Raw genomic sequence first — 11116 nt, 5'->3', positions numbered from 1 at the left:
ATTTTACCTACGCTTGATAGCAGCAGCATCAAATCTCTACTGTGCTTGCCTGAGTTCAACTGTGGTATTCAGCCTGAAATGCAGACATGGGCTCGATCGGCTCGTCGTGGGAGCAACATCGTTTTTTAATGTATCAGTGTCTTTCACTTCCATTTGCTTTCTTATTTTATTTTCTTGCAAAATGGGGGCATCTATCCTTGACATACAGGTATGTACAGTATAATTATGGCCTATGAGTCAACTGATTGATTGCATCATACAATGATCTGTACTACATATACAAACACTGTAACATCTGGATTGTAAATACTATCAAATGGATCACATATTTGAGTAAACATATCATTTGGTGTTTTTTTGTAACTATATGAATCAGTGTGTGTGTGTGTATATATATCTATATATATATATAGATATATACACTCATACACACAAATCTTACTCTTTAGCTATTTTATTTGTTTTGTTTTTGGTTTAAGGTGAGAAAATGTTACAAAAGGACATCAAATTTTTTGACATCATCAGCTGAAAGAAATTTAGCTTATAGTGATACATTGTATGTAAAAAAACAAAACAAAACTGTATCATCAAACTAGAGAGGCTGCCACCTGAAATAAATTATTTGGTATTTACTAAACAAAAACAAAAACAAAAACACTGATTAACTGGACAATCATTGTAGTTTTAGTATTCAGCATGGTCTAAGGAACTTGGAAAGAAAAGTGTCTGAACTTCTTTAAGTTGCTTGAGGATGTTTCATCTGAGAAGCTTCTTCAGTTCTCGGTTCAAATGGTGGAGAGTACCATATTTAAGCCCTGTGGGAGTGTCCCCCCCAAGAGGGACAATGGACCCCTTATGATCCTTTACACAATCAGCCAATGTTTCAGGTGAGCTCATTGTGAAACGTAGCCCCACCCTTTCCTGAGGTCAAAAACCTTGGCTGATTGTGACCCACACCCGTTTTCACACCTTGGCTTCATGTGATTAGGCAGATTAGGGCTTAAATCTGGGAAGCTCCACCATTTGACTCTAAAAATTAAGAAGTTTCTCAGATGAGAGGTGAAACGTATTCAAGCAACTTAAAGCTCCTTAGACTACAAAGACCTGGATGACTGAGAACCTTCAGCATGATTTCCTATCTATAGGTACCTGTTTGTTTCTGCTGGAGGTAGTGTCCTGGCAGTCATCACGATGGGCATCTACAGCACTCTCCTGTACACCTCCACACTTGCCTTTGCTCTACTCGTGTGCTGTGTGGATCACAGTTGTATCCACACCTGGGCATTTGTTATGCAGATGTTGTGGCAAACCTTCTGGCACCTTCTTATACAGTACAGGGAATACTACCTGCACGAACCAGTCAGCATCAGGTATTAATCTTGATTTCACTCTGCTGTTACAAATTACATAAACATATGGGACAGTTTTCATGCTATATCCTCCTAATCTTTTGTAAGTGAATATTCTCTAGGGTGTACAGATGTATGAATCAAGCCTGTTCAGAGTTAGGATGTTGTATAAATTATAAATAAAGCAGCATGCAGTGATTTGTATGGTATCTCTATGGTATTTATTTAAAAAATTATTTAAAACCTCTCTCTCTTCTATAACAAGTTACAGAAAGTTGGCACCTTTAAAAAGAATGAGGACCTGTGACCAGAGCAGTACATTTTTGGATACTTTAAGAAGGTGTAGTTCACGCTTAGCACATATTTCAAAATCAAGTATCCGTGATGTTATCCAGGCATTGATTACCTTCAAAGGTATCACTAATGCTTAATAATATCTACTAGGTTTAGAACAACAGAGACAATGGCTTTTTCAAGAAAGATCATATTTACATAAGAAAGAACACATTTGCATCATGAAATTAGAAATATAACAACGTAGAACATAAAATTGTCGTTTGAATTTAGTACCAAATCACAAAAGTGAGGTCTTTAAGTTGTAAGGCAATGACCCTACAGTATTAGAGAGAAAACCACAACAATCAGATGATACCCTATGGCAGTGGTTCCCAAACTTTTTTTGCTGGGCCCCCCTTGTTTTACAAGAAAAATGTTCGCGCCCCCCCCCCCTCGCGCGCGCGCACGCACGCAAGAACACGTCCTCCAAAGGCAGAGGCGTCACGGTGTAATTATTTTACATGTAGTTGTTTTTTTTTTTCCTGTGTAATAATATTTAACATTGCTATCAATACATTTTTCAAAAACTCCCTCTGCAAAATGGGTTCAAAAACATAAACTGTTGGATGCTGTTTGTCCGTGATTTGAACCGGGGGAACAAATTGTGGCAGGATCAGCCTGATATTATTTGTATCCCACTGTAACTTTACTGTATAAAGAGCTAGCGTCTCCAAAATGTCAGGAGTAGTTAGTCATTACAACAAGTGTTTGTGAACTACAAATCAAGAATGTGGGATACTGTTTGTCCGTGATTTAAACAGCCCAGCGCTGCTCCCGACGAAGGGAAAACCAATCCTGCAGGGAGACCTACCTTGGCACTTGTGCAGGTAAAACCAAAGGGAAGATGTGCTTCACCATATTTTCTAGTCTTTGGCTTAGAATGAAGTTGGTTTGGAAACATATTCAGCTATGCTTCATCTCCTGCTTTGCGTTTGTGTGGGCGCCCCGTGCTAGCAGTGTCCAAGCGTTGTTGTTTTTTTGTTTTTTTTCCCTTTTCATGCCGCGCCCCCCCTGCAATGGCTCTGCGTCCCCCCTAGGGGGCGGGCCCCACACTTTGGGAACGTCTGCCCTATGGGCAAAGCACTTGGTGATGGTGGGAAGGAAAGCCTCCCTTTTAACAGGAAGAAGCCTCCAGGGAGGGACGGACATCTGTCACAACGGTTGGGAGATGAGGTGAAACTCCTGAGCAATTTATCTTGCTCTTTCAATTATATAAGCTATGTTCTGATCTTTGATAGGATTAGAACACAGCACAGTCCCTTCAGTTTTCAAACGCGTACAGGGTTGTAAACACAGTGGCAAAAATGTTCCTAATGACACTTTTGTGAAATATGTCAAACTCAAAACAGCCATGTGTTTTTCAATAAAACAATCTCTGTTGCTTGAGGCATTCAACCACATCACGTGGTTTTAGCAGCCTGTTGACTTTGTTTCGTTTCTAAGAATTGTTATGTTAACAGCTAATGTACTAAACAGACTCTAATATGAATGTCAGAGGCCATTTCTTCACCATTATAGATGAACTCTTAGCCTAAGTTAGACATAATGTTTTTACATCTAAAGTAAAAACATTATATGTATACAGATATTCGATTTAATCACAGCAATATCTCTTTCACTTTCAGACTGTTCTTGGCAGTGTCCACTTTGATGCTGCTCACCCAGAGAATCACCTCTGTGTCTTTGGACCTTCAGGAGAAACGAGTCGTACTGACACCATCCAAAAGGCAGACTTGTGTCACGCTTCTCCCTCTTATCAGCTACATCCTCAATTTTACCACACTGCTTGGTGGCCCTTTGGGTTCCTATGGACAATTCATTACTCTAATGGAGGGGATCAACCTCACCTCGCCACCCAGTCCACTAGGTGTAGTTTTCCTAAAGCTGATGCAAGTGTTAATGCTAGAGTGGGTTAGATTTTATCTTGTCTTTTTTCTGAAACATCTTATCCATGATTTCAACCCTGGCATCCTCTATGGCATCCTGTCGACCTGGTGTCTTGGACTGGTTTTAAGAATACAGTATTACTCTCACTGGAAGATCAGCGAATGCCTCAATAACGCAGCAGGGTTTGGCTTTTGGGAAGATTCATCTGGGGACTATTTCTCCAAATGGAGCGGACTATCCGATGGGGACTTCTGGACCACTGAGGCATCAATATGCATGTCACAGTTTGCTCGTCGCTGGAACGCCACAACAGCTTCATGGCTGCGTAGACTAGTTTATGCAAGGCTCAAACACTTCCCACTGCTCATGTGCTTTGGTTTTTCACTGTGGTGGCACGGTTTACACTTAGGACACTTTGTGGGGTTTTTCACCTGGGCAGCAACAGTGAAAGCAGACCATCATATTCACAGGAACCTTTTCCCAAATATTACACCGACACAGAGAAAAATCTACACTTTTGTAAACTGGATAAACACTCAAATGATTGTTACCTGCATTGTTATAGCGGTAGAATTTAGAAATTCGTCTGGTTTGAGACTTTTATCCAAAACATACATAGGTCTTTTTCCACTTGTTAATATAATCCTGCACTTTATCGTTTTAAACCTCAATTCACTAGAACAGTAGTCAAACAAAGCTATATTATTAAAGCAAAAAGAACGTTGACTTTGGCTTCAGGAACATAACATATAACTGGGCTTAGATTATAACACTTTCTACGTTTCAGATGCAATTATAAAACACTAATTACACCCCTACCTCTTCTATATGAATTAAGAGGGTAAGTAGCAGCCACATGCTGTTAATCCAAAAGCAAAAGTGATCACCTCTATGAAAGCAGTTGTTTCAGCGGTTTCTGGGTCGGAGCATTCAGATGTAATATGGGCTACATCTCAGACTCTCATGGCAGTACAATTTGACTGAACAGTTGTGGCTTGTTTGCCAGAAGAAAAAATCTCTTCTTTCTAAAAAGAAAGTTTAGGTTTGCCAAGTTTCAACTGAATGACAACCAAGAAAAAAACAAAAAAAACAAACCCAACATGGCCATAATGCACAGAACTACGTTTGGCAAAAACCAAAACACAGGATGCCGAGGACCTGGACACCTTACAGTCACTGAGTCGACCTTCAACTCTTCTGTATGCTGAAGTACTTTAGAGTCAAATGTGAGGCCATCTGTGTGACAGCTAAAGTTTTGCCAAAAGTGGGTTGTACAACAGGACAATGATCCCAAGCACACCTGCAAATCTACAACAGAATGGCTAAAAAAAGAAACACATCAAAGTGTTGCAATTGACCGGTTAAAGTCCAGGCCTCAACCTGATTGAATTGCTGTGGTGGGACCTTAAGAAACTTTTGCATAAACAAATGCCTGCAAATATCGAGCTGAAGCAACACTGTAAAGAAGAGTGGGCTGAAATTCCTCTACAACAATGTAAGGAACTGATAAACTCATAGAGAAAATGATAAAGTTATTGCAACTAAACATACCTTCTATATTGGAAGATGTACTTAGTTTTTCACTGGACTGGATGTAAATGAATTCTCTTTCAAATTTGTTTAAAAGTTTTAGAGTACTGAAGCGTAGAGTACTGAAACATAAAGTAAAGTCTGCAGATCTACATGCTGACTCTCACCAAAGTCCTATAATTAATAACTGGAAGTGGTTTCTGACACATAAGCACAGGTAAAGTGGGTAAATGCTGCCTGCCCAGCATAAAAACAAAGAGCACCAATGTCAACCAGTGACTTATGAAGGATGTCGTGCAAAGACCCAGATATTTTTGTGTTTTAATGATAAATGGCCTGTATTTGTATAGCGCTTTTACTAGTCCCGCCTAGGGACCCCAAAGCGCTTTACACACCCAGTCATCCACCCATTCACACACACATTCACACACTGGTGGAGGCAAGCTACAGTTGTAGCCACAGCTGCCCTGGGGCAGACTGACAGAAGCGAGGCTGCCATATTGCGCCATCGGCCCTTATGGACCAAAACAAAGTAATGAGGCCACTGGCGTACAGTACATTCATCAGGTAGGAAATTAATCATACTGCTCCCTGGTGGTCAATCAAACTTATTGCAGCAATTTCAATTTATATTTACTGGCATTTTTGAAAATACATAAGTTGTTAAAATAGTGCTCCTCATAAAAAAACAAAACACAAATGTAATAAAACATTGTCTCTAATTATATGAAGGCTTGTTCATTTCTTCAGAGTCTGTCTTTATTCTTTCCACAAATTCCCGGCAACAATACCTAAAAACAACAACAGTCCAAGGTTTCTGTTTGAAACAAACTTTTTCCAGCAGTCTTCTGGTTTGTTGATGTCTAATGTGTAAATCTACGAGAGAAGAAAATAAATATACTTCAATGGAAAACCTAATCTTAAAACACATGTTCGATTAGAATTTAATCTGTGCATGTTTCTCATTTGAATGTTGTATTAAAGTCGACCATGATCCTCACCTGGTTTGTCAGGTGCATTGCTACACCGGTGAGTACAGCATAGTAAGGGAGAGTCTGTTCAGCATTGACCCCAGCTAATACCAGTCCAGACATCATGGCCACAACGAAGCCACTCAGCCAGGGTTTGGTTTGCTCCTGGAACCTCAGTGCAGTAGATTTGACTCCTACTTTGATGTCATCCTCCTTATCCTATTTATGAAAAACAAAACAACACGAGGTCACAGTCAATCAAGGTCCCTACTTTAACATGGGACACATTAATCTAATGTTCACCTCAAAGAAAAACATCAGTAAACACAGTAAACTGCAATCCTTAAACTGCATTTCTTAAATATAACGGAACAGCTACCTTGTACTCACAGTTTAAACTGTTTTTAAATTAGTTTCAGTTTCTCGGTTCCTTTCTTCTTAAATTTACAGGTTCTCAACAGTCACTTTATTACGTATACCAGTTCACCCAGGCAAAAATCCCTTGTTGATGCCTGAGGTTAGAGGAGAATGGACAGAATGGAAGCTGATAGGAAGGCAAGGTTAACTCAAATAACCACTCAGAAGAACATCTGCTAAAAAGCATCTCTCAACGCACAACACGATGGGCTACAGCAGCAGAAAAGCACATTGGGGGCTCCTGTCAGGAAATTGAAGCTATCATTTGCAAGCTAAACTGGACAACAGATGACTGGAAAAACTGCTTTCCTGGTCTGGTGCTGATGACCTTGGTCATGATTTCTGCTGCAACATTTAAATGGCAGTGTCAAAATTTGGCATTAAAAAAAAGCATGTTGCCAGGTATCATTGGTTCAGGGTAGTGTTGGTGTATGAGAGCGTTCTGTTAAATTTACTGCACTCAGCCTTTGGTTTAAGGAAAGAATAGTGTTTAATAGGAACGAAGTGGCCACTACTTTACCTGATGTGCGTATATTGTGTCATATACCAGCGTCCACATCACTCCTGAGAAGTATAGCGGGAGACACACGGACCAATCACAAGAGCCTTTAATAGCGGACCAGCCGAGCAGAGCGCCCCAGTTGAAAGTGAGTCCTAAAGTGAGAGAAGAGAACAAGAGAACAGCTATAGCTCTGGTAATCTGTAAAATATTAACTCTAGACAAAGAACACTACAAGATAATTTTACACAGCACATACCCAACACAAACTGTGGCCAGTAAGTGAACCTCTTCATCAGCGGGTAGGTGATAACAAGAGATAAAGAAGCAGCACCCAGAGCTATACTGTGAGAGCATTTTGAACAATGTGAGGGAAAGACTGCAAAATAACTGGATAAATAATCACTTTTAGTTACACTATGAAAATTAACACACTGTAGTAATATTGTGATCCAGTTCAACTGCTGCACTGATTTTTTTTCTCATGACTCGGAGGATTTAATCTAACCTATACACCTGTTCCTATTCTTCTATTTATATTTTCCTAATAAAATGTAATTAATGTTCATACATAAAATTGATTCTGAGTACCTGTAATAGTTGAGACACAAAAGAACCCCAAGTGCAAGCGAGAGCTGCCCTCCCAGGAAGACCAGCGCCTGCATTCGTGAAATCTCTCCTGATGCGATTGGTCGAGAGGCTGTGCGGGACACCTGCGCAAAAACACAAACACTTTCAATTTATCAGAGCTGAAAAATAAAGAAACACTTTGAGCAGGGGAGTGACAGTGACATAGGTAAGTCTAACGTCTGCTTGGCAATGGAAGTTTTATTTACTTTATTGCAAAAACATGTCCTGTTCTTTGTTTGGAGTCAGCTGTAAGAAAATCTCATTTACTTTTTTGTCGAAGTCTTTGTCCCACATGTCATTGATGGTGCAGCCAGCCCCTCTCATGAGAAGAGCACCTGTACCAAACAGTGTGAGCATGCCCAGATCTGGGAAGCATCCAGGGTTAGCAGCCAGAGCAATGCTCCATGTGCAGGGAAGGTACAGCAGCCATGTCCCTACGATTAAAAGGCAATGAATTTCAAGTGAATTAAACAAGGAAGTAAGATAAAAACAGAAACAAAGCCCACAAAGTGGGCAAAGTGCGCAGCCAATAGCTACATTAATCTGGTGGCATTTTAAATGTGGTTTGGTTTTAGATGCATCTGTGCAGTGACACTGAAAAAATGCAGGGGCAAGATATTTTAGACTCATTGTCTTGCACAGTAATTACATAAGAGTTTTACAGTTTGGTAGGATTACTTCAAAGAACAATTTTAACCATTATTATCTAAGTCAGCGGACCCCAACCTTTTTTGTGCCACGGACCAGTTTATGCCCGACAATATTTTCATGGACCGGCCTTTAAGGTGTCGCGGATAAATACAACAAAATAAAACTAGTACCCGTACTGAAAAAAAGAAAATTTATTCATAACACACGTGAAAAGACCAAGGAAAACCGAGTAAACGATAAAAACGATAACAAAATAACGCTGAAAACCGGTAAAAACCCTGAAAACTATACATTTCACACCTGAGCCTCAACTCTCGCGGCCCAGTACCAAACAACTCACGGACCGGTACCGGTCCGAGGCCCGGGGGTTGGGGACCGCTGATCTACATCATGAGTTAGGGCTACATGCTTACAAAGATGCTTCCCTGTTAGTGCCAGTTAATAGTTCTACAAGGTCAAAGATGACGTCCTTATTTTAGCCATTTGTTTTCTGAAGACTGTATTAATGTTCTATAGCTTCTTGTTTTGTTCTGTTTTGTTAACATGGTGAAAATGCTGCTAAAAATCATTCTGGGCTTAAAGAGTGCATGTTTGGAATAAAGTCAAAATTCTGAAATATTCTAAATATATTTTTTTAAAACTGATACAGATAAAAGTCATTGCATAGCAGAAAATGAATGTGTTTAAGCATGTAGACATGGTCATAATGACCTGCTGAAGTTAAACCTGAGTACATGAGATTGCTTTGTCACAGTAGGAAGGAAAAACTCCCTTTTAACAGGGAGGGACGGCTATCTGTCGCAACTGGTTGGGGTGAGCGAATGAAGACACGACAACCCAACAATGTAATGTTCATATAAGTACAAACCTATAGGTTTGTCCAGCCTCATCAGCCGGAGGTACGGTTGGACGTGTACTGGTGCTGAATTTACTATAGTAGCAGCTGATAAACTGAACGGTCTTCTCCCGTTTTGCTGTGTTTCAAGGAGTCTTATTGATGACCAGATTGCAGATTGGTTCTTAGGCTTTCTCTTCCACACAAGGGGGTCTGAGGGGGGCCCATCTCCAGCCTGTATCCCTTCCTTCTGGATGAAGCAGGTAGAAAGACATCGATAACAAGCTCCATGGTGGATCCTTTTCAGAGTGCTCAAAGCTAGCTTGGCTGGGAACATGGTGTCTCTCTGCACTCATAAAGATCACCCCTGCACGCACGCACGCACGCACGCACACACACACACACACACACACACACACACACACAGCAGCAGCAGAAAGACACACGCAAACGAGGGTTTAACAAATGCATTTGCTACAACAGAAACAGAGATGTGTGAAACAACCTGACTGTTTTAGCTGTTTAGGTAAGACACTGCACACACCTACATGAGACAAGCTGGTGTTACAGTAACAAGGCTAAGCTATCACTGAAACTATAATGACTGCTACCAACACGCTTGCTAACTCTAGTGTGATATAATGCCAAAGCAAGCTTACACTGAAGGTTACAGTTGAGAACATACCGATTTTAAAAAGACCAAACACTGGACAGATGACAACCAGATCAATACTTCCCTGCTGGGTCGTCATTGGTCGTCTCTTCTTTGAGGCTGACAGACAAGTTGGAGGACCAGCGCCTCCAACTGGTGTGGAGTGTGCATCACAATTTCCTTACTTGTTAAATAAAAACCAGGTCGTATCTCACACTAACTAGTTTTTATTTTTTATTATGGCAGCTCCATATTCAACATTCTTTATCCAGTATATCCACTTTGCCTCCTCTGCACATGTACAAACAATCAGTAAGTTGGTTTTATTAGTTTTTGTGGTTTCTTTTGCAATCCTCAATGGGAAATAGCTACAGAGGTCACTTTCTGTCAACCATATGTATGCAATAATATAAATAATATTCAGCTTAATGGAAGATTTTATATGCCAATAGTTTTTTTAATAGCAGTGTTTTGTTAGTTTATCTAACACTGCTTCACCTAAGGCATTCTTAACAATTGGCTGTTTCTCTCTTTTTTTTCACTTTTTAAGGAAAAAGCACCCATGCTTTTTTGCTTAAAACCATATGTTGGAAAACCTCTTTGAACAAGCCATGTAAGTCTACTTCACTTATTTTGTTCTTGTTAACATACAAAACAACCATGGAGTAGTAGTCAGTGTAAACTGATCGGATCCTAGAAATTTATTTCTGTTCATCTGGACCCAGCGTTTAGTAGAAACATTTTATCACTTATCTATGTGACTTCTTCAGTTTCAGCCGACTGCAGGCTTCACCAACTTTACAAACAATATGGCTGCATGACGACTAAAATAACACCAATAAGCCACAAGCTTAGTTTCAATTAAAAAAAATTCAAAGTGAGAAATAAAATAAATAAGTCCTAAACAGATTCTTAAATTTACTTGTCAAGACAGGGTAGGGCTGTGGAATATGCAACATTATTGCATATGCAAAAAACATGTGACAAGTGTAAGCAGCATTACAACTGAAACCTCACTGCTCTTGCTGAACAGTGCTGCACAGGGCCCTGTTTCAAAGGGCTTCGGAGTTGACGTAAAGCGGCGATGTATGTCTGAGACAATACTGCCTAAAGTTAAATGGCCTGTATGTATTTGTATAGCACTTTACTAGTTCCTAAGGACCCCAAAGCGCTTTAGACATCCAGTCACCCACCCATTCACACACTGGTGATGGCAAGCTACATTATAGCCAGAGCCACCCTGGGGCGCACTGACAGAGGGGAGGCTGCCGGACACTGGCGCCATCGGGACCTCTGACTACCACCAGTAGGCACGTGGTGCCTACTGGTGGTACCAACGGGTCACGTGTCTTGCCCAAG

General features: G+C 40.4%; 2 protein-coding genes across 3 annotated transcripts; one reads left to right on the top strand and one right to left on the bottom strand.

Annotated features, from left to right (window-relative positions):
• Positions 1 to 5596, top strand: LOC146506420 (membrane-bound ghrelin O-acyltransferase mboat4-like). The gene is made up of 3 exons (XM_085178970.1): positions 1 to 208; positions 1146 to 1370; positions 3311 to 5596. Exons 1-3 carry the CDS (start codon positions 87 to 89, stop codon positions 4257 to 4259), a joined length of 1296 nt encoding a protein of 431 aa, XP_085035096.1. The 5' UTR covers positions 1 to 86; the 3' UTR covers positions 4260 to 5596.
• A 240-nt stretch (positions 5597 to 5836) lies between these two features.
• coq2 (coenzyme Q2 4-hydroxybenzoate polyprenyltransferase) lies at positions 5837 to 9982 on the bottom strand. 2 transcript variants are annotated; one of them, XM_085178971.1, is made up of 8 exons: positions 9791 to 9982; positions 9139 to 9472; positions 7887 to 8053; positions 7581 to 7702; positions 7249 to 7334; positions 7011 to 7144; positions 6104 to 6292; positions 5837 to 5978 (listed from the first exon to the last, which is right to left on the bottom strand). In XM_085178971.1, the coding sequence occupies exons 2-8, from the start codon at positions 9440 to 9442 to the stop codon at positions 5862 to 5864; spliced, it is 1119 nt and encodes a 372-aa protein (XP_085035097.1). In that variant the 5' UTR covers positions 9443 to 9472; positions 9791 to 9982; the 3' UTR covers positions 5837 to 5861. The 2 variants fall into 2 exon arrangements, with proteins under 2 accessions (XP_085035097.1, XP_085035098.1); XM_085178972.1 differs by having other exon boundaries at positions 9139 to 9355; positions 9791 to 9979.
• Positions 9983 to 11116: the final 1134 nt, after the last annotated feature.

This window comes from Neolamprologus multifasciatus, chromosome 12 (genome assembly GCF_963576455.1).
Source record: "Neolamprologus multifasciatus chromosome 12, fNeoMul1.2, whole genome shotgun sequence".
Taxonomy (NCBI): domain Eukaryota; kingdom Metazoa; phylum Chordata; class Actinopteri; order Cichliformes; family Cichlidae; genus Neolamprologus; species Neolamprologus multifasciatus.
Note: the sequence above shows the minus strand (reverse complement) of the source record. Positions and strands in the feature narration are given on the sequence as shown.

Coding starts and splice junctions, on each gene's coding strand:
- LOC146506420 (XM_085178970.1), top strand. CDS start 87: ATGGGCTCGATCGGCTCGTCGTGGGAGCAACATCGTTTTTTAATGTAT. Junction 209..1,145: donor CATCTATCCTTGACATACAG/GTATGTACAGTA, acceptor TCCTATCTATAG/GTACCTGTTTGTTTCTGCTG. Junction 1,371..3,310: donor CACGAACCAGTCAGCATCAG/GTATTAATCTTG, acceptor TTTCACTTTCAG/ACTGTTCTTGGCAGTGTCCA.
- coq2 (XM_085178971.1), bottom strand. CDS start 9,442: ATGTTCCCAGCCAAGCTAGCTTTGAGCACTCTGAAAAGGATCCACCAT. Junction 7,703..7,886: donor ACAAAGACTTCGACAAAAAA/GTAAATGAGATT, acceptor GTTTTTGCGCAG/GTGTCCCGCACAGCCTCTCG. Junction 7,335..7,580: donor TTGTGTCTCAACTATTACAG/GTACTCAGAATC, acceptor ATGCTCTCACAG/TATAGCTCTGGGTGCTGCTT.